Source organism: Notolabrus celidotus, chromosome 21 (genome assembly GCF_009762535.1).
Source record: "Notolabrus celidotus isolate fNotCel1 chromosome 21, fNotCel1.pri, whole genome shotgun sequence".
Lineage (NCBI taxonomy): Eukaryota > Metazoa > Chordata > Actinopteri > Labriformes > Labridae > Notolabrus > Notolabrus celidotus.
This window is the reverse complement of record NC_048292.1, coordinates 8,418,672-8,444,374: the sequence shown is the minus strand read 5'-3', so window position 1 is coordinate 8,444,374 and position 25,703 is coordinate 8,418,672. Positions and strand designations below refer to the sequence as shown.

The following is a 25,703-nucleotide window of genomic DNA, read 5'->3' as shown; positions in this document are numbered from 1 at the left end:
TCACGTGACTACTACTGAGTTAATCACTGTGTTTATGTTTGTGTGTTAGAGTGCAGCTTGTCCCACTCAGTCAAGTACTTAAAGGCTGAGGTTTAGAAAAGATGTTAGTGAACACCTGGTTTAGCAAACGCTGATCAGTGCACTTTCATACTCTTGTCTTTGTTGATGCTTGTTTTTGGAGTAACGTTATCCCTCTGCTGCAGTTTTTTGTTTTTGCGCCTCTGAAATGACTTAGACACTAGACACATCAACGTAATCAACCTTAGACATCCTGTATGTTTTCTTTTTGGGTCTATGTCTTCATCACTGCTCTTATCGGAAACAGGAAACTCAGAAATTCAGTTAGCCACACGGCCAGGTCTCCTCCCTGAGATAACAGCTGCTTTTCACCTGATTATCTATATCTAAATCTGCTCAGTCTTGCAGATGTCTACCTGTTCTCACAGCTTGTACATTATATAAAGTTAATCTTCATTAAGCTCTAATTTTAAACACTGTACATGATTTCTTTTTTACATTTTACTCTGTGAGAGGTACGTTTTCCCTGCATTCTTTCTCTGCTTCTCTGACATGTTGATCCCTCTTGTTCTCCTTCAGGTAGCTGGGGTGTAGTTTCCCTGTGAGCCAATCAGAGAGAGACATACAGTCCTGGACCACACCCCCTTCATTCCCTCCCCACCCTTCTCCCACAAAGACATGCATAGCAAAAACCGTAAGTGTTAAAACACCTCTCCTTTCCTTCTTTTTCCCCCTCCCACAGCCTCGTGATTTATCTCCCTCCATGGCTCTTCCTGTATCTCAGCATCTTTGCACTCCAGTGTTCTGCTCAGATCTGGGTCAAACCTGTACTTGTTCCTGTTTGAACTCCACATAATAACAGATTGGTGTGGTTAATCACACAAGCACACCTCAGATGGTATCATGCAAGGTGCTCATTAGAGAAAATGACACTTAATTGATTTGTAAATACGTTCTTGTGGAATGGTTCTGGCATGGATTTGCATCTCCAGTGCTGCATCACAGCCATCTGGCGGCTAAGCAGGTTAAGAAAAAAAAGAAAAAAGTTGGTTCAAGTACCACACTGCTCCAATCAAGTCCTAAAAGTACCCCTCGCCATGCATGATCTATAGTTGGAGTGTTTGTTTTTGTGTCATGCATCATCTCTCTTTTTCTTTCTCTTCATCCAGAGAAGCGTCACGTCTCCCCTGTGTCCTCTGGGAGCGCCCTGGTCCCCATGAAGCCTAAAGCACCAGCCGTGGCCCCTGCTGTGACTCCCAGTCCTGGGGACACGCTGGCCTTCAGGGTCCCGAAAGATTTCCCCCACTCCCGCTTCAGCAAGGCCCCACTTGCCGTCTATCCACCGAAGGGATCTCGGAGCAAGACATGGTTGGCACATGTTTGATTTTATTTCAGGAGCTTGTTTAGTTTGAGCTTTTATTTAACCCTCCTCTCTTCCTCTCCCTAGCGTTTCCCTTCCAGTTGTAAGCCTGGAGAAGATGTCGTGCCTCAACAGAGCCGACTCCGCGTCCCACGTGCGCCTCACCCCTTCTTCTTCCCCCTCCTCCAACAAGCCTTCATCCCTCACCCCCTCGTCCTCTCAACGGTCTACCGAGAAACTCGTGAACGGTCGTGGCACCAGCGGGCCGTCCACACCGCGCTCCACCACGTCTCCATCCTCTCTGGACAAGCGGCCCAGTCCAGCACGCTCTCCTCTCGACAGACGGACGTCGTCTGCACCTTCTTCTTCTTCGACTTCTTCTTCTTCCCCTCTGGACAGGAAAGCCTCCCCGTCACCTTCCCCTGCACACCGAACTGGCGCCTTGCCATCATCGGCGGCAGCGGCGGCACTGTTGGAGAAGAAGCAGCAAAACGGGACCAAGGCTCCTTCCAAGTCACAAAGAAGACTCTCAGGTCAGTCATTGGATGTTATGTATTTGTTGCTTGCGACTGAATATTTCACAATGGCACTCATTTAATCTTCAGAGCCTCACAGTGCTCCCACAGTTTTCTACTGCTGACTAATTGATGCAGTTGGGATATAAATGTTGCTCCAAAGTTTGAAAACACTTAATAATTAAATCATTTTCCTGACTTTGTGACTTTGATCCAACAACTTATAGCTCAGAAAACAGTCTTCAAAACTTTAAGGCAACAAAATTTCCTGAGCCGGAAGAGGTAGATGTTCCTGTTTTTTTCTCCTCTTGAGCTTTGCACTAGAATTCCTCCATTAAGATACATGTATACGCTCTCACAAGCTCACACACAGACATTTTCTCATCTCCATATCCTCTGGAAAGCTACCAGGCTGAATGTTAGGCTGCAGACAGGACCATGCTGGAGTTAGATTGTGTCTCCGTCTTGTACATGATCCTGTCTCAATCTTCCTCCCATGTACCACTCTTTTCTGTCTCATTCCCAACTCCCAAGTCTTTCACTTTTGTTATTCTAAATAAACATTAAAGCTGGGGTTGGTAGTCTCGGAAAACTAGCATGAATTTGAATGGAGCATGTCTTCAGGACTCTGTCTAACCCCTCCCCCCTTCCCCTCGGAGCTCCTCCAAAACGATGCCACTGCTCACATGCACGAGCGCTGCTGCTTCATGACCATCTGATCGTGACTGATTCAAAACCAGTCCTCACCAAAACATTATCATAGTGAAAGTTAAGAACACAAACAAACATGGCTGCTGTTAGTACTCACAACTGTCATGCTAGCATTATCCAGTTGTACTGGTGACACGATATCAGGAGAAAAGTTATAACACATGTAATACTGTAACAGCTCTACTGTTTGTTAAACGTGTTCAGTGTAGATGCTCTTAATTCCTACAGTGTTGACAGTCAGTGAAGGCATCAGGAGAGGTGTAGAGTGTGCGAGTGGGAGAGAGGAGAGACAAGAGGAGAAGTTCTTCATTCATTCAAACATTGATAGCTGCTTTGAGCTTTTTAGGCTCTGATCCGGACTACAGTCCTGAGCAAAGCACCTCATCGGGTCAGAGGGGATAGGCCCGAGGTCGAGCGAGAGGGGCAGTCAGAGGCAGGGGACGGGGAGTGCACGCTGGGGAAATGTACACGCAGGAGGCGGGCAGAACGGCAGGATGGGATTTGATTGATTTAAAATTTTGGACCCCAAAAATGGGGATTGGTTGGTGTTTTCCCAGGTTTACTCCGGCTGTAGATTGCAGCTTTTTTCACTCTTTTTAAAGAACACATAATGTATTGATTGCCATCGGGACATAAAGATCATTTTAACCAGTATATCAAAAAGTGTATCTAAATCTGACTACCAACCCCAGCTTTAAAGCACCAAACTTCAGCTTCAAGAGGGTCAAAAACATGCACCACAACACAGGGATGTTTGATGCATGCTTCAGGGTCTGCTTGTCCGTGTCTCTCCCCTCTCCCTCCGCTCCTCATTTCATTCTTCTTCCTCCCCGTTTGGGCCGTGTCTCGCTGCGCGCCGAGCTTCTGATTTACACCCTCTAATTCGCGAGGCCCCTGCTGCCAAAAAAGCTGCTTGTCTTCTTGAGAGATTTCCCCCACCTCCTGTGCCTCTATGTATTTCCATCCACTCACTCTCCACCGCCTACCTCGACCTCTCCGTTCCTCCCCTCTCTCACACACTCCTACTCTGGCCTACTTCTTTTTTTTTTTTTTACTTTCACACACACTTCCCTTCTTCTCCTCTCTGTTGGCTTTTCATTTCCGTCGATCACGGCCTTGTTTTCTGTCATCTCCTTCTGCTTTTTGTGTCGTTTGGTTTCCCTTTCTGATCAGTGTGTGTTCACACGACTCGTCCTCCTCTTGCTTAACTTTCTTCCTCAGTTCTTGTTAACATGTGAGAGAGCATTTGATTTACGTCGGAGGGCTTGTTTGTGTTTTTTTTTCTCCTCCTGTGTCCACCGGAGCTGGCTCCTGCTGCACACACACAAAGATTACAGGGATTATAGGGAGGGCCGGCACTAGATTACAGCCCTCTGACAGGTACACTGTTTATGATAACCTACTGACCGGAGGTTGTTGTTAACCAGATAGTTTGAGTGGGGAAAAAAAGTCTCTGTGTTTCCCAGCAATGCTTGTGCTGTTGTTATCATCACTTAACTGACTTTTATCCACTTAACACAATCTGCAGTTGACTGTAGAAAGTAATGACTTCATAATGTTTGTATATTTTAAAAGGAAAACTAAACACTTGATTCAGTGTTTTTCATAGTTCTAACAAATTGTTCAAGAAAAGTATTTCTCACATGAAAGATGTTGTTGAAAATGTTTCACATGATGCAGCTCTATGATAGAGATAATTATTATAAGCAACCATAACAATCAACAAGTTCGAAGCAGTGGTCAGGTTGAACCATGTGATCTGAAACTCTTATTTGAAAGAGAAGATAAAGGTGAGTGTTCCTGGATCACCTTTGACCTACTGCGTTTATACCAGAGATTCATTTTTTTATGAAAGCTGGGGTTGGTAGTCAGATTTAGATACACTTTTTGTTATACTGGTTAAAATGATCTTTATGTTCCGATGGCAATCAATACATAATGTGTTCTTAAAAAAGAGTGAAACAAAGCCGCTATCTACAGCCGGAGTAAACCTGGGAAAACACCAACCAATCCCTGCAATCAGGAGCCAAAATATGAAACCAATCAAATCCCGTCCTGTCGTTCTGCCCGCCTCCTGCGCGTACATTTCATGTTTGTTTGTGTTTTTAACTTTCACTATGATAATGTTTTGGTGTTTTCTTACCGCTGAGTGAGACATGAGTTGACGTAGTGCAAAACACAACAATGTGCTGAGGACCGGTTTTGAATTAGTCAGGATCAGATGGTCATGAATCAGCGGCGCTCGTGCATGTGAGCGGGGGCGTCATTTTGGAGGAGCTCCGAGGAGAGGGGGGAGGGGTTAGACAGATTCCTGAGGAAATGCTACATGCAAATTCATGCTAGTTTTCCGTGACTACCAACCCTAGCTTTAACTGGAAAACAGAAAATACACTAAATTAAAACAATTAAAAATTTTAAAGAGTTTTAAAAACAAACAAACAACAGCAACAACAACAAACAACAGAACTGACTCAAACCAAGCCTTAAACCTAGAACACAGCCCAAACTTTGTGACACATGATTGATGGTCAGAAGTAACTAACAGTCAAACACTAAACAATAGCCAAGCTGACAGATAAACTTCTTCTTTATCATTCACTAATGATTTAAAAAGTTACGAAGTGGTCTATATGGAATTTAATCATTTTCACAGCACCTAAAAACTGAGTGCCCCCTGTCAAAAAAAAAAAAAAGAAGATGAAGCAGAACTTTAGTGCTGTGCATTGTGGGAAACAGTATGCGAGGGGGACTGGTCTAATGCATACTGAAAATATTCAGTTCGACATCCGGGTAGTTTTGGTATACTGCAGGTTTTGCTCTTATTCACATACTACTTACTGCATACTGAATTTTGGCCAAATCAGTACGTACTGCTAGTATAGTAGGCGGTTTTGAAAAACAGCCACAGTGTTCCCCACAGATGGGGGTGTACCTGTAGAGGGGGAGGGGCCCCCTACTGTTTCTCTCTTCTGTCTGTGTCTGATCTTTTTACAATATTCTCAGCAGCATATTTTCTAAAATTATCCAACTAACACAACTCTCATTTTGAGATGTTTCTCTCAAAGCTTATTAATGACGTAGCATTTCCCAGCAACAATCAGCTAGACAAGTTTTCAAACATTTTCTTTTTTTTTCTTCTTTTCTTTTTTGTTTGTGTTTTGGTTTCTCCTCTCCCTTTTTTTGTTTTATTTTAATTTAGTTTAATTTTTTTTGTTTAATCGTGATTTTTTTAGGGAGCCTTTTTAACATCTGGCAAGGGACTACAGATGTTAACAAGCCTTTTGGCTAACTCTGGCATATTTAAAAATGTTTTAATTAATATGCATGGTCCTTTTAAATGAAAAATAAAGAAATAAATGAGAAGGTTCATATTCCACATGAGACGTCACACTTTGATCAGTGCATTTACAAGAGGGACGCAGAGTGTGTGTCAGTTCCTTCAGGTTGTCAGACCTCAGGGGCAGAGTGATACAAGCTATTACTTAAATCATTGATCGTTGATGGTGATCTTATTCAAATTTAAAAAAGAAATGTATAAAAATGGTCTGCTTTATACTTATACACCTGGCCAGGTGTCGTCCTTGTGGCAAACACTATGATATTAATGTAGGATAGAAATAAAACTGTGTTTATACACCAATGCTAAATCAAACTGTTGTAGCTTTTAGGTTTTATTGAAGTCACAGTGATCGAGTATTAAACACAATGAGAGAAAAAGATGAAGGAAATTGAAGATTTCCACCAATGTCCCTTTAAGTGTGATGGACCTTTATCAGACAGTTTAAACTACACAAATATGTCACTCTATCTTATTATGACCGATGGCTTGAAGTGAAACTGAGAGACCAAGCTCAGAGTTAGAAACAGAACTTTATCTTTTAATGGCCAACATTTCTTCATCATGTCTTTCTGAAACCTCATTGAAAGTACTTAACTATAGACATCAGGGGTTGACATTGAGCTTAATTTGCCACTGGACCTCTGAGCCAGTGGCTTTTCAAGATCCTTTGATGGAGTCTGCCACCACTCCACAACAGCTCTTGGCAATAACTCAAAATCAATACCTAAGCAAATCTACATTATCTATTCGATTCTCAACTTATTTGTCCTCATATGCTGGCGGATTTGGCAAAGACTGCTTTTTAGCTGCATCATATTCAGGCCAACCCCAGCGGTCTCACCAGTGTGGCTTGACCTTTCTCTCCCTTCTGCCCTCGTACTTCCTGTCACTCTGCCTCTACTCTTCTGATGATTTTCTTTTCTTGATGTGTTGACTTTTTCACAACTTTTGGCGGGAAATTGTCAGTTTTGAAAGAATACTAGCTTGAGAGAAAGCCTGCGCTACAGTCAGTGTCCGAGCATACACACCCTTTCGGCTTCTTTTAACTATGACACACGGGCGCACAGCCGCTTAAGTGAGGTACATGTAGCTGACTAATTTAGGCACATTTACTGTCAAAGAGTAAACCATTTTATTTAATTTGGGTTTAATTGCTGTACAGTTGCACTTTTCACATGTTCCCTGTGAACAGAGGTTTGGTTTACTTACTATGTCAAATGTGAAATTGGCCAAATGTGCCCTGGTTGTGGGGATTGTTATGATTATCTCAGGGAGAGCATCATCCAAGTTTTAAGTAGGATGTATCTTTTTGTATGAACTTTATTTGAAAGCAGTTGTCATAAATCAATATGCAGTTTTAAGTATTAAGTATTTTTCCCTTTTTTGCACAAGAAATGAGTTTTACATAATAAATGTGATAATAGTATCACCATAATTCTGTACACTAATTCCAATACAGAAGAGAATTAATGATCTCTGCAATTAGGTGTGCAGAAAAAAATATTGGTAATCGGCTAAATTAGTTGTAAATTATCAACATATCGGATATCGGCAAAAAATCCAATATCGTGCGTCTGTAATAAGTAACAAGATACAATAAGATATACTTTATTGGTCCCCCATTGGGGGAAATTTCTTTTGTTAAAGCAGCTTACAACACGGGACAGGGGAATACAACAATGTACTAACATAGTTAAAAATATAATAACAATAATAAATGCATTGATAAAGGTAAAATAAAATAGAATAAAATAAACTAGAATAAAATAAAATAAAATAGAATAAAATAGAATGAACTACGGCAACTATTACAGATGTATACACACTATGTACACTTCTATCTGATAAATAGATATGACAATATCACTAACAAAACTCCAGTATCACAGGAAAACAATGTGAAAGTATACGGCATGATCTCTTAAGACAGTATTCAACTGGCCTGAGCGGGCCACTGAAACATGCAATCAGCTGGCCCAGAGTCTGTCAATCATAAGTCATATAAATGATTCTATAATTAAGGAGATAATCAAATCAGTGTGATTGACAGGGAATCAAACAACCCACCAACTTTTCTCAGGCGATCCGTGTGGATAAGTTTTAATAGTTCCACAAAATATTTGACAAATTAGTCGTGAACACTTCCAACAAAAAGTGAGAGTAGCAGAGAAAGCAAAGCCACAGATCTCATTCCCTGAAGGTAGGCCAAACCAAACACTAAAGCTGACACTTTTCAAGTCCACAATGATGCGTTTCCAATCACTGATGTTCATATTTTTAGTCTCAAGTCAGATTCTACACTCCTGGGGTTACACCGAACGCATTATTCCTTGAACAGATCTCTTTACGGTAACTACTTGAGACGTCGGCTGCCAGCTGGCACAGTCTTATTGTTGAGGAGTACATTTTATACATTTCTCTCCCTCTGATTCTGTTCATGAGAGAGTTTCCTTCGCTGTCGGTCACAGTTGACTCTTGTCAGGCTGCCAGCATGTCCTGTCAAAAACGATTTGTCACAGCATGCGGGATCTGTCCAGTATATCTGTTTGGGAGTGGAAGCATTGCTAATAATAATGTCACACTGAATAGTGCTATTAGACTACAGACGGCTTAGACCACGGCTGAATGATTGGATGAACAAAGGCAGGAATAAACAGACAAGTGTCAGCAAGGGAACGCCTCATACAAGACAAATTAATGCCCATGTGATTTGATACTTCAGCAGACTAATGTGTGTGTGTATGTGTGTGTTCACATTGTGCACAGGGAGAGTGTTTGATCCCAACAAGCACTGTGGAGTCCAGGATCCTGAGACCAAACGCCCCTGCACGAGGTCGCTCACCTGCAAGGTAAAACACACATGGACTCACACCACAGCTCTGACCCCGTCTGTCTCTGCGACACGCCCGCTCTCCCCATCCCTCAGTTACTGCTGGGTAACAGTGCTAAAGCATAATGTGGCCTTCGCTTCCCTTGATGAGGTAATTATAGATGTTGGTTGAGGCAAGAACATCTTTCAGCTGTTAAACTCTATTTTACTGCCCTTTAATTACTTCTATCAAGCTTTGCAAATCACTTCACACTGGTTGTTAAGTAAATAAAGATGTACGAGGCGAACATATCGACTACTTTAGTGGATGGTGAGAATGAGCCTGGCTTTTGCCTCTTGGCGTTATTCATCATTGAAGAAGGCACAACCTCTCAGTTAGGCCCTTAAAGTGACTACAAGGAGGATTTTTATCCACTAGCCATGCTACCTGTTCAAACCAGGGCTCCATGCCTCACTCACACCCAAACGTTTTTATTGGAAAACCAAATGTTTGATGCCTGGTTACCCTCCAAAGTAGCTGGAAGCAGAGACAAGCTCACCATCCATTGGTAATATTTACCCATGTCAGTCTGGTGTGACGCGGGCAGCAGCATGGTGCAGTGATTTTGGAAACTTTCCTGACACCAGAGAGCCCTCAGTCAAGCTTCAGAGTGTCTGAATCCTTTACAGATCAATACTCAGATTAACAAAGTCTCAGTGGATGTAACCTTAAATCACTCAACACTTTCAAAATATCAGCTCTTAAAGGAAAAAAAAAGTATGAGACTGCTTCTTCTGGCTTCCACAGACTCACTCCTTAACTCACCGCCGAGCCGTCCCCGGCCGAAGGAAACATTTCGACATCCTACTGGCTGAACACAAGGGGCGAGCGAAGGAGAAGGAGGGAGGGAAGGAGAAGGAAAAAGACAGGGAGCCGTGTCAAGGAGGGAAGGAAGGCAGCAGCCACAGTGTTTTGTCACAGGAGAGCATTTCTCCCAGCAAGCCTCACTGCCCAAATGGACGACCCCTGTCCACACTGAAGCTGAGGCTTGCCAACGCACACATACCCAGGTAGGAGAGAGGACCATAGTTTTGTTGCCTGCTTGTACCCTCAGAAGTGTGCATATTTTATGTGTGGGGTTTTAGAAAAATGCAAGTTAGAGTCAAAGAGTGAAGCTGCTTGATCAGACTTTCAGACAGAAGCTGGAAAGAAGTCTCAGTTCAGACAGGATAGGTATATATTCACATGATCCAAGTGCCTTAACCTTCTTAACGCAGTATAAAGGGAGATAGTATCTTTAGGGCTCAGATGTCTTGTTTTCCAAACTTGAAATGAACTCAAAGTGATTCAGTTTTGTCTGTTTTTTTATATGTTTATCAGTTATTCTTCTTCACTTTTGTTTCTCATCACTGCTCTGTAACTCTGCTCAGTCTAGACTGATGTATTGGGGAATCCCTGCCTGTTCCTGTTGTTCCCACCAGGGGATGCTGTAAACGAAAGTGTTGGAGGAAGAAACTGAAGACTATAAGCAGCAAAGCCTGCCCTTGTGAAAATGTTACAAGAACATAATTTCCTCTTTTTATTCAGACGATCCTCTGTTTGAAAGAGGAAGTTATTTCTGTCCCTGCAGAAATAACGCCTAGAACTTGCTGGTGCAGATCTGACATGCACTTTTGTGCTTATCTTTTCTTCACCTCTCCTTTTTATATCTCTCCCTTCTCTCTTAAAATCTCTACTTTCTTGCTCCTCGCTTTTTTATCTCTCTCCTCATTTCCTGCTGTCTCACCCTCTGCTCCTTCTGTCTTTTTTACTTTCCTTTTTCTATCATTAATAACCCATCAATATTTCTGACACCAAGGGTTCCTGGCTCCACTACTTCCACCTCCAGTCCTCTGCCCTCAGCGCCAGCCACTGCCCAGGTGGCTAACCCAGAGCCGTCCCCCCACAGTTTGGTAACAGCGGCAGGAGACGGCGGTCAACTCTCTAGCGACGAGGGAGACGCAGAGACCTCGGAGGACTCTGAAAGACCGGCTTATCACTACTCCAATCACCACCCACAGCCTTTAGGGGTAATGACTACTTACGCTGCACTTACAGACATTTTTAATACTCCATAACCATCCATCATTAAATACTGAAGGCAATAACTCTCATTTTTACTCCATGGGAGCTGCCTCTAAATGCCAAATAGAGGAATAATGTTAGTATGTTTTTAGGCTCAGATGTAGCTCAAATGTATTCAGGGCAAAAAAAAGGGAAATGTCATAATCAATATTGACCTCAGTAGGTTTATTGGGGAATTATAAACCAGGTTATTTTATCTAAGTGTCACTTGTTTTCATTGGAAACAAATGACTGTGCTTTATGTGGTTGATTATGCATGAAGAAAACACTCATCAAACAAACAAAATTATGTTTTTTTCTGCCAAAACAAAGACCTTAATGCAGATGCTCTCTCTAAACACAGGGTTAGCAGAGACTGGTGGTTTAGATATGGATCAAGATTTAACAGGGTCACAGGAAGAACACCATACTCCATTTCCCGTCTTGATGAAACTTTACGAGACTCTCAGTTAACCTGTTATTTACATTAGAGATTCTACAGAGTCTGTACTAAAGGGTCTGGATTTCCAGTATGGGTATTGCACTGGTTTCTGTTTGTAATTTGAGTAGTATTGACCAATCGTGTTTAAGCAGGCTTTAGTGCATGCAGTAAAAACAGTTTGTATGGAGAGCAAAAGCAGGCAGAACACATTCCCCTTTAATCTGATGACTCTGTATCTTTATAACGAGTTCCAGTTAATGTGTGCAAGTTCAGCTTACAATCTATTCCAGATGAAATATTTCAACTCGAGTGACACATCTGCTTAAAGCTGACCAACATTAGATTCCAAGCCCCAGGGAAGTCTTCTGACATGACTGATCAGATGTCCATTCAACAAACAATCAATTCAATTCACTTCAATGAGCTTTATTGGCATGACTGCACAAAGACAATGTTGCTAATACTGCTGCAGTAAGCTAGGATGAAGCCTCTAGACAGCTTACATTTTACAGTGAAACTGGGACCTAACATTTTAGGTATGATAGTCAAATTGTTTTAGATGTTTAGATTTACAGCTTTATTTAAAAATGTACGTGTGTTTGTGTGTTTTTGCTTCCTCTTCTTTCTCTTTCATTGTCTCTTTTCCATCCTGATCCATCTCGTACGTTCTCCCTCTTTCTCTTTCGCTCTCACGCTCACTCTTTTATTCTTGATTTATCTCCTCTGCATCCTCCTCATTTATCTGCCCGTTCTTTTCACCACCCTGTGTATTTCTCTCTAATATGCCTCCTCTTCTTCCTGTTTCCCATCAACATTTCTCTCCATGTCTCACTTTACTTCCCATCTGTTCCAATCCCTGCTACCTCCCTCGCTCTGTCCTTTCTCCAGTGTTGCGTATTCAGCAGCAGGCTCATGGGACGGGGCCACTACGTCTTTGACAGGCGATGGGACAGGATGAGGCTGGCGCTGCAGAACATGGTGGAGAAACACCTTAACGCACAAATGTGGAGGTGAGTGTACGCAGTCTGTATTTTTACCTTGATGTAGTAGAGCTTTTTATTATTAGATCAAATGTGTTCAAATGACTCTGAGCCTCCATGTTTTGATTTCACTGAGAAATAACTGCAATCTAAACAAGAGGAGAAAATCCATCCTTCCACCCATGCTCCCAGCCATCTTCTGTCTTTCTGTTGTTCTATCATTCTTTCTGTTTTTCAATTTATCTGTTGTACTTTTGTAATATCTTTCTGTTGTTCGGTCTGTCTATCTTCCTTTCATTGTGTCATTCTATCTGTCTGTTTTATTCTAGTCTTTGAATCTTTGATTTTTCAATTGTTTTATTTATCTATCTATCTATCTATCTATCTATCTATCTATCTATCTATCTATCTATCTATCTATCTATCTATCTATCTATCTATCTATCTATCTATCTATCTATCTATCTATCTATCTATCTATCCTACCTACCTACCTAACTACCTAACTACCTACCTCCCTCCCTATCTACCTACCTTACTACTTACTTCCTTCCCTCGCTTCATCCTTCCCTCCCTCTCTCCCTCCCTCCCTACCTACCTATCTATCCTACCTAACTACCTACCTACCTATCTATCCTACCTAACTACCTACCTACATACCTACCTACCTACCTACTTACCTACCTTCCTTCCTACTTCCTTCCCTCACTTTATCCCTCCCTTCCTTCCTTCCTTCCTTCCTTCCTTCCTTCCTTCCTTCCTTCCTTCCTTCCTTCCTTCCTTCCTTCCTTCCTTCCTTCCTTCCTTCCTTCCTTCCTTCCTTCCTTCCTTCCTTCCTTCCTTCCTTCCTTCCTCCCTCCCTACTTTCCTTCCTTCCTCCATTTCTACCTACCTACCTACTTACCTACCTTCCTTCCTACTTCCTTCCCTCACTTTATCCCTCCCTCCCTTCCTTCCTTCCTTCCTTCCTTCCTTCCTTCCTTCCTTCCTTCCTTCCTTCCTTCCTTCCTTCCTTCCTTCCTCCCTCCCTACTTTCCTTCCTTCCTCCATTTCTACCTACCTACCTACCTACCTACCTACCTACCTACCTACCTACCTACCTACCTACCTTCCTTCCTCCCTTCCTTCCTCCCTTCCTTCCTTCCTTTCTACCTCACTACCTCCCTCCCTCCATACTTCTGTCTTGTTTATTCTCTCTGTCTTATGTTTACATTCATTTTTCCATTCAATCTGAGTTAAGAGGAAGTGTGTTCATCACCCTGATGAATGATGGAAAGAGAAGAAATGAGTATGAAGAGCTTTATGTCTCTTGTGAATGCACTCAAACACCACACTAGGAACACTGAGCTTCAATGTTTAAGGAGATAAAAAGAAACCTGATCCGTCTGTGTGCATGAGTTAAACGATGGATTGTATAAAAGGATTTGGAGGTTTTTTTAAATGTTCACCGGTCAAGGTAGAAACAACAGCTAATAGTTAAAGGATTGGCTAAAAGGTGAAGAGACCAGACTAAACTTCCTTGTTTGTGCAGAGTCAGGAAACCACTGTTGGGTAAAATAGGATGTATTGATGAAGTACTTAGGACTCAGTGCTAATCCATATCAGCAATAAAGCCTCTTTGCTTGTGCATTTCTCATTAAAAGATTCTCTTCCTGTTTCAGGAAGGTGCCTCTGGCTGCTGAGAGCCTGCTCTCCCTCTCCTCCTCCTCCTCCTCCTCTGGTACCTCCCCCATCACATCACAGCGGACTCCCTCTCCCACCTCTGTCACTTCTCCCCCATTCTCCTCCCCCTCCAACTGCCTCTCCTTCACCGCCACATTTCCTCAGTCTGCATCCACGGCCAGAGTGCTCAGCATTCGAGACGCGGCGCAGCCTGTCGTCCCAGTTTCAGCGCTGGGTAAAGCGCGTAACGGCACGCATAAAGCCAGTCGCCCTTCCAAAGACACGGAGGACTCTGTAGTGGGATCCAAGAGGAGGAAAAACTCTTCCTGCTCCTCCTCATCCTTTTCTTCTTCCTCCTTGTTGACTGTGGATAATCACAAGAGGAACGGCAGCAGCTATCATCCAACGTTACAAGGTGCAGGGGGCACAGCAGGAACTCTGGTTAGAAAAAAGGGAGTGGAGCGTGCGGGGAGCGGGCTTTGGAGGACTGGAGAGGACTGGCTATCAAAAGCTGAGGGGTCTCAAAGCCACAACTCCCAGAACAGGTACAATATCACTAATTTCTTCACTTTTATGCATGAGCATTTTCTTCTATTCGAGTAGGGAGAAGTTTAAAGAAGTGAAATACTTCAAATCAAAACGAGGTAGTGGGTAGTGAATTAAGGAATCATTTTCTAATTTAAAATATCTCATTATTCTACCATTTCTTTAAAGTCAAATGGAGTTTGCGGTCTTCTGTTAGAAGAGTTCTCTTATAAGAATATAAAGATAGTACAATTAGAGGGTTGTTTTAAGAAGTTCAAGCCTGTTTCTTTGCTGCCCCTGAGGTCATTGGATATAAATGTTGTAACAGATGACAGCTTTCTTTGAGCGATTTGTTCTTGAGGCACGACCAGAGGGCATCTTTTCTCTCATTTTAAGTCAATCCATCCACATAAGTTTCTTGTGTTTAAGGGCATTATGTGAATTCCTCTTCAAAGGAATTTTTGATTGTAGCCCGGGCTACATATAACACACTTCTGTCTCAATTCAACTTGACAGCATGTATAGGGGAGTGATGCATTAAAAATAGAGCAGTGTGTAAACAGAGGGGACGGTGCCAGCAGTGCAGAGGCTGTGATGACAGGTGTTTGGCTTTCCTCTTAAATATACAGCACTGGAAAAATCTATCTGGGACTCACTTTATTTTATTAATCGAGGCAATTTTCTTCCTCTTCTGGCCCCCTCCAGTCGAGAACTTGGCACAACCGGTATACCCTACTCACCCCACAGGGAGCCTGCCTCCGCCCCCCATCAGCCCCTGGCTCCCCCCTCCGGACCCTTGGCTTATGTAGGTGGAGCGGAAGGGAGGAAAAGGAGGAGTCCCAGCTCCTACAAGGGGAAGGCGAGCAAGCTTAGCCGGCCAGATAGTTTGGAGAGCCTCTTTGGGAACGGGAGTGAAAGAGGGGGGATACTGGCTTCAGGGCCCGAGTCCCCCAGACAGGTAAGTGATACAGACTGGTTAATTTCTAGAAGTCTATGATGAAAACAGAGTATAATCTTTCATCCTCAATTCACTCCAACTTACAAATGCTGTTTGTAAAATGTTAGAAATAGTGATAAAAAATCCATGGCAAAGGCAACGAACTAAGTGGTGCTTGTACAGAAACAGGTTAAGATGATAACTGCTAATATGAGATAAAAACACGAGATGAGAGCTTTAAAAAAAACAGTTTTCTGAAGCAAGGTCAAGAATTAAAATAGATGCCAGTTACTCATTTGGCCACAGATTTTAAACATCACTGACTCTCCAAAGCTGAGTTTATTGACAACATTGTTTAGCCTTTTTAGCAGCTTACTGTACGTCAGGGGCTTCTAGTGATGATTCAACACTGTTGAAAAGACTGATTATCTCAAGTGTGAGATGCACTGATAAAAAAAACTATTTGAATCATGCCTTTATTGTTTTTCAGAGGATGACCCCCCCAATCTGTAAAATTATCAATTTCCAATACTAGAAATTATGGCTTTATACTAGGGGTGCAACGGATCAAAAAACTCATGGTTTTCAGTCAAAGATCGGATCATTTTTTGGATCAGCCAAAAAAAAAAAGAAAGAAGACAAGACAAATATAACTTTGTCCTCCATTTATTTTGTAAAACACTAATAAACTTTTACCCATTAAATAAAAACAACATTCAACTCAAAATGTACTGCATGTGCAAAGCACCCTATCTGTGGGCCCAGTCCTGCCTCATTCACTGCATTTCATGGCATTGGCAAGAGAAGGAGCAGAGGAACTTCAAAAGTTTCACTCCATTCTTCTTTCAATCGCTGATTTTCACCGTCCACTTTTCTTTGAGCTGCAAACTTGGAACACACCGTTTTCGTGCATTCTAGGGTCCTACAGCTGGCAAAGTGCCAGTATGCGAACAGCTCCATAAACGAAAGTGAAAGTTAAAAACTGCACTCGCAGCATTGGACTCTAAGTGACCCAGTAACAGCCTGTCTGCGTAATGAGTGTGGATTGAACATGCAGTCATCACGTGAACATGCGCAACTCAACGATGATCCGTTGCACCACTACTTTATACTAAGCAGCAACCTCTGGTGTTGATAAATTAAGCCAATGATAAAGTGCACAAATCTGCAGTTCCTTGATTGTCTACTTTAGGCAGACTCCAAAAGCCAAGGAGTATCCATTAGGGGGGGGTTCTGCAAATGTCATACATGTAGATATGATACAGGACACATGGTTTGGCGTATTTTAATATTCATAGTGGGCTTAACAGTAATAGAATATTCTGATATGTGATATATGTAATGTATGATAGATATTTTACCGCCCAGCGCTCTGGCATCTTGAAGTCTCTGCTGCTTCAGTTTATGTTTACAGGTAGTATCATGGGTAGGATGACCGGACCAAGATGGCAGCCGTACTTCTTGCAACCCAGCAGCCAATGCGGCGTCTACTCTTTATATGTCTCTGATCAGAACCACCTCTTCATGAGTTCTCGAGTACCTGAAACTTAGTTAGTTAGCATTTCCAATATGGCGACCACCATCATGGGCCTTTTAATGCCTCTTCAAAAACCATTGGGTGTCGTCAATTAGACTACAGTCATTATCATTTTTTTGAGCATAAACTTTAAAGACATGATTTGGGGACCTCTTAGGCCAATATATTTTGATGAAAAAGAGCGTAATATGTCACCTTTAAGTGGCAAGCAGTCTTCGTTCTTGAACATAAAATCCAAAAACCGCAGAGCAGTAATAAAGAATAGACACATTCTGAAAGAGTTGTTCTGTATTCGTCTCATTTCTCTTAGAAATCTAAACCAACATTAATTTTCTATTACGGAAATCAGAGGCCGAAAAGGCGAAGTTCATCACAATGAAATAAAGCATTACTGCTGTGAACAAACAGATTCATATGCTTCAGGGCTGTTTCCCCCCTGAAAGAAATCAAACTTGAGTGAATGAGAACAAACGTGTAATCTGAACCAATTGAACCAATGATAAATAACGGAAAGTTAAAAGCTCTGCCTTCCCTTCCCTGCAGGCCAAGTTACATCACTGACAGAAACCTGTTTCATGGACTGAATGTCGGGCAGCTGCGTGGGCCACCACCGTTTGTGACCTTTGACCTCACCACTCTTCCTCTGACAGCACCAATGAGACAGCTTCATCTCGGCGATGTCACCCCTATTCAGCCAATGACAGTTGAGTTCAGCCGCTGTGACATTGGGGCTCTCTTCGCCCACAGTTGGCTGGCAGTCACTTCCACTCCTCACCTCTTCGTTACGGAGCGATTTTAAAGGAGAGTGGTCGTGCGTCTCTGCGATTACTGCCTCTTGCAGCGAGGCAGTGGAGTACAAACTTTTTTCTCTGAGAAGGGAATTTTCATCACCAAGTTTTCAAGGCGTATTAATAACGCCAACACTGTACACTTTTTTTGGGGAAACAACAATTTAAAGCAGTCAGGATTTTAGATTCTGGTTGTTTTGACATATTTCCTCACATGGAAAGAAGCTCTCTGATTGTTTTTGGAGTTAGACAGTTAAAGGACCCACTGACACACCTACTGTAGGACTCCTACTAGCCTTCAGCTTTGTCGCCTCCACTCCTCTCCCCCTCCCTCTTACCTTGTTTTATATCTTTCTTTCAACTCGAGGTTTTCCTTCTCCTCAAGAAAGAAGAACTAGCAGCAACTCTGGTCAGGTTTCATCCAGCTTCTCCCTTATTTCTTTATTTCTCTGCATCTTTCTCCCCAACTCTACATTTCTCTTTTTGTCCTTTCCTCCCCTCTGTCCCCCATTCATCCCAGCATGCCTGTGTTTCAAAGTGCACTTACTGCCCCCACTTCCCCTCGCGTCCCTCTTCACTGACTCCAGAGCAGTCTCCAGCAGTGCCACACGAGGACACGCTCACACAAGGGAATAAAAACCCAACAGTTTGTGTTACCGACGATGCCGTGTCAATGCATTGTATTTCACTATAGGAAGAAATCCTTGTTCTTTTTTTTTTTTGAAGATTGTTTTTGAAGTTGCAAGAAACACAAACTCCCGTCTGTGTGTCAGGACTTGCATCCAAAATGGAATTATTAATACGGTGTTGGATCTCTTTTTTGTATGATAATTTATCATTCTTGTTTGTTTTCTAACTGACCATTCAAGGTTGAGAGACTTTTTGAGCAAAAACATAATTTCTATGGCATTTTGAAGAAATGTTGAAAGTATTATGATAGTTCATATTGTTGGAAATGTGTACATATCTGTTATTATTTTTCTATTTATTAATAATTGTCCCCTTTGACTTAATATGAGCTAAAGAGGGAGGGTGTTTTTTGCCTTCCTACCTTGGACTGTGTTTGAAAAATGTTGAAGCAATCCGCCTGGTTTCTCAAAATCTTCAAGAGTTTGTCCAGTAGAGTTTTTTTTAAATTTATATATATATATATTTTTTGGCCTTTTTGCCTTTATTTTGTAAGACAGCTGAAGAGAGACAGGAAATGTGGGGAGCAGAGAGCGGGGGAAGACATGCAGGAAATGGTCGACTGGCCGGGAATCGAACCAGCAACTTCTACGACGAGGACTGTAGCCTCTGCACTTGGGGAGCTTAGACCGCTAGGCCACCAGCGCCTTTTAAATAATTCTTCAATGCAGCCAAAAAAGAAGCTCTGACTGGCTGCTGCGTATGTCATTACAATTTCAACAAAACATTGTGATTTAATCCAAAAAAAAATAATTTTTTTTTTTCGTATTGTAGTGAGAAATCAAGCAAATAATGTCTTGACAACAAAAACAACGCCTAACTTCAAATAACAGGCCCAGGCTTTTATTTGGAGCGTCCATGTATAAATCACAATCTGTTTGGCTGTAGGAGATTTAAATATTCATTTTACTACCAGAAAATAACATTTTCAGTAATATTAAGATAATTTCTTGGTTTATTTTGAAGCCGTTTAACTGCTCACCTGCAAATTATGTCATTTTTTCAAGCAGCATTCAGCACAATTAACTTGTTCTTTTTTTATGGCTTTTGTGCCTTTATGACAGGACAGCTGAAGAGAGACAGGAAATGTGGGTAGTAGAGAGTAGGGGAAGACATGCAGGGAATGGTCGACCGGCTGGGAATCGAACCGGTGACCCCTGCAACGAGGACTATTGCCTCTGTATGTGGGGTGTTTAGACTGCTAGGCCACCAGTGCCCCACAATTAACTTGTTATATGCCTGTGAGAAGAAAACACAGTGTGTATTTTGAAATTAGGACAGAGCGACAGTGGCAGACGGTATTTGGAGTTGACACAGGTGCCATGGAGTCGCCTCAGGTGTCCCAGTTGAGACTTTTTCTTCCAAAAATTAAAGTAGGCACCACGGCTGTCCATTCAAAGTACATACTTAAAGAACAGTATGCTAAACAATCTCGACTTATCACTTTGTTCGTAAACTTAAATCTGGTGCGTCTGTGATTGGAGATACAGAACACTGTTTGCTTTCAGGAGCAGAGAGGATTGTGGGTCACTATTGCTACAAAGGCACACTACCTGCGAACTTCAAATTGCGACCGAATGTTGTACAGGCTTATACATCACTTCCCCTAGTCTTCATACTACTCAAAGAACTTTAACATTACATTTCAGATTAACTCATTCATACACTGATGACAAGGGCTTTCTTTGTAAAGGGCCCAACAGTATTAACTAATCCCACTCACACACAGATGTCACAGCTAACGGGGGTTAAGTGTCTTGCAAAGTGACAGTTCAACATGAGGACAGTGAGATCCGGGATCCAACCCCGCCCCCTTTGAATGAGTAACTCTACTACAGCTGCCCCTAAACAAAACACAACTTGATGTAGTCACTTAAACTTTGAACCTCCATGACCTGTATGACTCAGAACCTTAAAAGAGACAAATGAAGCAGTAATTTTGGCATACTGTATATGACATCTAGACATATGAGATATTTTTCTGTCACATTTAATAGTTTAGGTGTTACAAACGTGGCCCTTGTTCTCAACAGGTGATGGTCCAAAGTAGCAGTTTGGCATGTCATGTCAGCGCCCCCTTTCTTATAAAAAAGATATTTCTTTGGATTCAACTGGACATTTTTTGAAGGATTTTGTGAAACCAGACTCAGGTTAGTATTTTCATATATAGGGCCCCACATTCCCGTTTGCCTGTGGTTCCTCCCTTTTTCCATACTTCTTCCTGTGTTCAAAACTATAGCTATATTTTTAAACTTATCTCTATCTTCCAGGGCCGATTGGTCTAATCTCTGCTGTGTGTGTAAGATCAAAACCAAGTCGACATGCCTTCAGTTACGTTTCAGCTGCACCGCTCGAGTGATACCATTTCAGCCATTCCTATTAGCTGGTAATCTGTAATAAATTAACAAAACAACAAATAAACAAAATAAGCACCAGTTGAATACATTACAAAGGTGAAACTCCCAAAATATGTAATATGTATTAGTGTGTTGTTGCAGATGAAGCTAAAGTAACTGAAAGCATTTTGATTCACTTGATGGCATTGTGGAGATGTGAGCGACGCTCCGACCAGGTACTCGCCAAGTGCTTCAGTAGAAACAACTTTCATTTCAATTTGTGTGTTTTTTTTGTATCTGAAGCATCCAGGCACTAACGATTGAATGAATTGTACATAACCAGATGTATTTGTGTTGTGCTTTTTCCCAAGTGCTTCCCATGATGACACTTTATTCATCAGTGCGTGAGATTGTCTAGCTGCTCTCAGATCAGTTTAGTGATGCCTGTTTGTTTTTGTTTTACTGTAGATATACGCATGGTTTATCAGTGAGCGGGTCATCATGCCTTCAATTACATTACAAACATGTTTTTTTTCACAGTTTTCTCAGTTCAACATAACATACCAACAGATGTACAGGTATAAAGATGTGTCATGCTGGTTTAAAGGATGGTTTAGTTGGGAATTGATGCCCTCTTTATGTAAATCTACAGATCAAAGATGTTCTTGGGAAATGCCACCCTGACTTACTGTTTGAAGTCTCAAAAAACAGGAAGTTACAGTCTTTTGCAGCTAAATTAAGATTAAGCTCATGGATGTTTGATTTCAGAGCAGTTGTACAGTTTATTATTTTCTGCTGAATTTTATGGAGGTATTAACTTTTTTTTTTAAATCCTTCCCCTTCCTTTTTTTTGCACTTTGTCATAATGCCCAGATCTTTAATCAACCTCTATTTATATAAATATTTGAGATATAAAAATACTTTATCTATATATTTGTAAAAGTGTTTCTTGTAACTCCAGGAAAAGAAGATGAAGAGTTTATTCTCAGCGTGTTGGCCCTGAAACCAGCGCGCTGTTGTTGTTTGTCGTATCTGTTCCAGACTGAAGTGAATGTTGAATGTCAGAAAAATTGCCTTGTAAGAGTCGGGAGGCAGTCGGATCAGAAAAAAAGGATTTCCCGTCAAAACAATTGAACACTTGCTGTAAAAAGAAAATGGTCTTATATTCAAGCTTTTATTAAATGATTGAAAGTGGATGTTGTGTCATTTGTAAAAACAAACATGAGGCGTTTGAATGGGAAGGAAAACCCCTCTCATGATGGATGGTTGTTTTGTATTAAGACTTGTTATTATGGCAACCGCGTGTTGAATGTGTTCTGTCAGAGCTGCTCATGATCGCTGGTGTCTCACAAGATATTTTGTTGCATTGCAGGGGGAAGAGCTCCAAGGCTGTCATGATTCAAAGAGGAGCTTCAATTACATATTTTGTGCACACATTTCACCACATAAATCTTCTGTATCCAGTTTTAAAACCAAAAACATTCGTGCATTTTCATACAAAAATCTGAGTACTGTTGTGACATATTAAGCTTTTTGCTGACTTCTGTTTTCAGGGTTGTTGTTTTTCTAGGATCCTGGTGTCAGTGACTGTGTCGTTCAGCAATCCATCATATTGTTTGGTCCAGTCTGAGGATGAAGAGGATCAACGCAACTGATTGTGGTGACCTTCAGAGTTTCCTTTTTCCCAGGTGTTGTGCTGGGCGATACCACACTTTTATGATTTGATACGATACCAAATACTTTTTGGCAATTTATTCAATACCTGATACTTTCAGTGATTTAGAAAAAATAATAAAATGCAACGCTTGAAAGATAGCTCCCATGACAAATATCAATCAGTCAATCAATCTTTATTTGTATAGCACCAAATCAAAACAAACGTTATCTCAAGACGCTTTTACAAACATAGGAGGTCTAGATCCCTCTATGTCAAATTATGAACAGAGACCCAACTTCAAGACAGGGTAAGACTCAGTCTGACCCCACCTTAATCCATCATGAGCATTGCACATCGCAGTATTTAGCTAGTTACAGTGGTGAGGAAAAACTTCCTTTTAACAGGCAGAAACCTCAGGCAGAACCAGACTCATGTTAGACAGCCATCATGCCTCGACCGAGTTGGGTCTGGAAAGACAGATAGAGGTGAGTAAGAGAGAGAAGTGATAGTGATGAGACGAGTATAGAAGCTGTTGCCGCTGGAGTCCAGCTAGTCCGTATCAGCTGGAGTCCAGATCGTGCGCAGCAGGAGGACGTCTACGGCAGCTCAGAGGGATCTATGAGACAATGGAGCTCAGGGACTCCAGAAAGGTCTATGGTTAGTAACTTTAATGGGACAGGCAGAGTTAAAGTAAGTGATGAAGGGGTTGGGGGGAAGGGGGTGAGCTAGGATCCCAGTGTGTTAGTGCGCCAGTTCCCCCGACAGTCTAAGCCTATAGCAGCCTAACAAAAGCTGGTCCAAGCCTGAGCCAACTCTAACTATAAGCTTTATCAAAAAGGAAAGTTTTAAGCCTACTCTTAAAAGTGGAGAGGGTGTCTGCCTCCCGGACCCTGACTGGTAGATGATTCCAAAGGAGAGGGGCCTGATAACTGAAGGTTCTACCTCCCATACTACTTTTAGAGATTTTAGGTACAACTAGCAAGCCTGCATGTTGGGAGCATGGAGTTCTAGAGGGGTATAAATACAAAAAAACAAACAAATACTGTTCATTTTATTTATTTTTTAAAGTTATTTTTTGCCTTTATTTGATAGGACAGCTGAAGAGAGACAGGAGGTGTGGGGAGTGGGGAGCAGGGGAGGACTTGCGGGGGATGGTCGTGGCTGGGAATCGACCCGGCGACTCCTGTGACGAGGACTGTAGCCTCAGTATGTTGGGCGCTTAGACCGCTAGGCCACCAGTGCCCCAAATAATGTTCATTTAACAAATGTAATATGCAAATCCTTTGGTGGCCTTTTTTTAAACAATGAAATAAATGTAGAAAAACACATAAATAAATAATTAACATCCTTTATTTAAATTATTTCGCATTTATTAATTAGTATTGATATTTTATTAAAGTAATCGATACTCAAAGGAGTAGTGTGGGAGAATCAATATATCGATGCCACAGAATCGATACGCCCACCACTACCCAGGTGCCTTCAGCGAGTTGACATTTCCAGAGACTATACTAATATTAAAAGATTTGTAAAAAAAAAAATGTGGTATATGTGCTGTACTTGTGGTTCCCAGAGCAGTGTTCCTAAAAAGTTGAGATACTAAAATAGTCATACTTTGGTTATCTCATTGAAAAACGAGTCAAAAACACACACACATTTGATACAATTAATCAATCAATCAATCAAGCTTTATTTAAACAGCACCTTTCATACAAATCCAATGCAACCCAAAGTGCTTTACAGTGATTGAAAAACGAGAAAGAAGCAGGAATGAAACAATGGCAAGACATATTAGGGGACAATAATAATAATAAGAAAAATAGTAATAATACAAATTAAAAATAGGAACAACATAAAATAAAATAGAGACTAATGCACACCAAAAATATAAAATAATAATTGAGTCCTGAAAAATATCAATCTCGTCCATGTCAACTTAATTATGTTGTTTTATATTTTTGCAAAGCCATAGTTAATCCTAAATCCATTTCATATCTTATTTTGAAAATCAAGGAAGTTGATTTATTTTGGAAACCTAGCATCAACACATCTGTAAATATGATGAACACCGTCAGTAGTATCGTGACTTAAAAAAACAACAACACCTGTTTGGAACCTCTCCTTTTTTATCAAACAACACGGACATGAAACCAGCACACCTAATGAAGTGTTTAGTTCTTTATTAAGCTGGTTGTTTGGTAACTCAAACACTGATGACGCAGCTCTATTGTAGCGTCATGCATGCGTGTGTTGTAAAAAAAAAAAATACGTCATGCTTTTCCTGCTAAATATTTTTGGAGTAAAAGTTAAAGACCTGACCTTAGCTATCAGTTGAAGTGACTTTTGTGAACATTAATTCACTTCGACTTTCCTATTCAATCTAATTCTCAGTATTACAACTCCCTGTAGCCTCAGGTGTACTCTTAATTGCAGTGAAGTGAAATGTGAAGCTGCTAACTCTTAAACTGAGGCAATGTAGATGCTAAACATTACCACTCTATCCTCCAACTTTTTCTTTTTATTGCATTACCTTTTATGCTAATACAACAAAGTACACTGCTTCATTACTTAACTCAAAGTATAGATCCTCCTGGTCAAACATTACTCCAATTCAAGTGAAAGTTGCTCTGTCAAATTATTACTTGAGTTAAAGTACTGGAGTACTTGTTTTCAAGTTCACATTTAAAAAATGACCTAAATTTCCAGACGATTTTTAAAAAACTTTATTATTTTCATCCATTATCAGACAAAACTAAAGTAAACTGGTACTTTCAATGCAGCACAGTGAAAGATAAGGTTCTCCTGAATAAAATGATATATGGCACTTGATGCCGAGTGCTTCAATAGGTTAGAAAAACAAGGTAAATACAGGAGAGTCTGGCGCCCCCAAAAATGGTCTAGGTCTTTAAGGGTTAAAGTACTGGAGTAATTTCCTTTAAAAATACTTAAGTATTCATAAGATAAGATATCCTTTATTCGTCCCACAACGGGGAAATTTAAGTGTTACAGCAGCAAAGTAGACAGTGCAAAACAGTGTAATGCAAACAAGAGCATATAAAATAGCAATTATTAAAAAGTTATTAGCAATTCAAATTAAAGAAAAAAGAATAAGCATATCTTACAACAAATATGCACAACTAAATATGTTAATATACAACTATTTACAAAACCAATGACACTGTGAAAAATGTGCACAGACTTGTAGCATAGTATAAAGCAATGTACAGAACAGAACTGAGAAGATAGGTAGAAAGACATATTGCACATGTAAGAAGAGAAGGATGAACTGAGATGA

The 25,703-nt window shown here is 41.1% G+C and overlaps 1 protein-coding gene across 3 annotated transcripts in view; it reads left to right on the top strand.

Moving 5' to 3' along the window:
* atxn7l1 (ataxin 7-like 1) overlaps positions 1-21,945 on the top strand; it is a 50,536-nt gene extending 28,591 nt beyond the window's left edge. Inside the window, exons 4-13 of one of the 3 annotated variants that reach the window (XM_034674017.1) lie at positions 598-712; positions 1,188-1,386; positions 1,466-1,911; positions 8,711-8,793; positions 9,562-9,824; positions 10,613-10,823; positions 12,188-12,309; positions 13,941-14,486; positions 15,172-15,424; positions 17,484-21,945. In XM_034674017.1, coding sequence (XP_034529908.1) covers positions 697-712; positions 1,188-1,386; positions 1,466-1,911; positions 8,711-8,793; positions 9,562-9,824; positions 10,613-10,823; positions 12,188-12,309; positions 13,941-14,486; positions 15,172-15,424; positions 17,484-17,501 — 2,157 coding nt within the window. In that variant the 5' untranslated portion in view covers positions 598-696 and the 3' untranslated portion in view covers positions 17,502-21,945. The remainder of the gene's footprint in view (positions 1-597; positions 713-1,187; positions 1,387-1,465; positions 1,912-8,710; positions 8,794-9,561; positions 9,825-10,612; positions 10,824-12,187; positions 12,310-13,940; positions 14,487-15,171; positions 15,425-17,483) is intronic. The other 2 variants (XM_034674018.1, XM_034674019.1) reach the window with 2 other exon arrangements.
* The last annotated feature ends 3,758 nt before the right edge of the window (positions 21,946-25,703 follow it).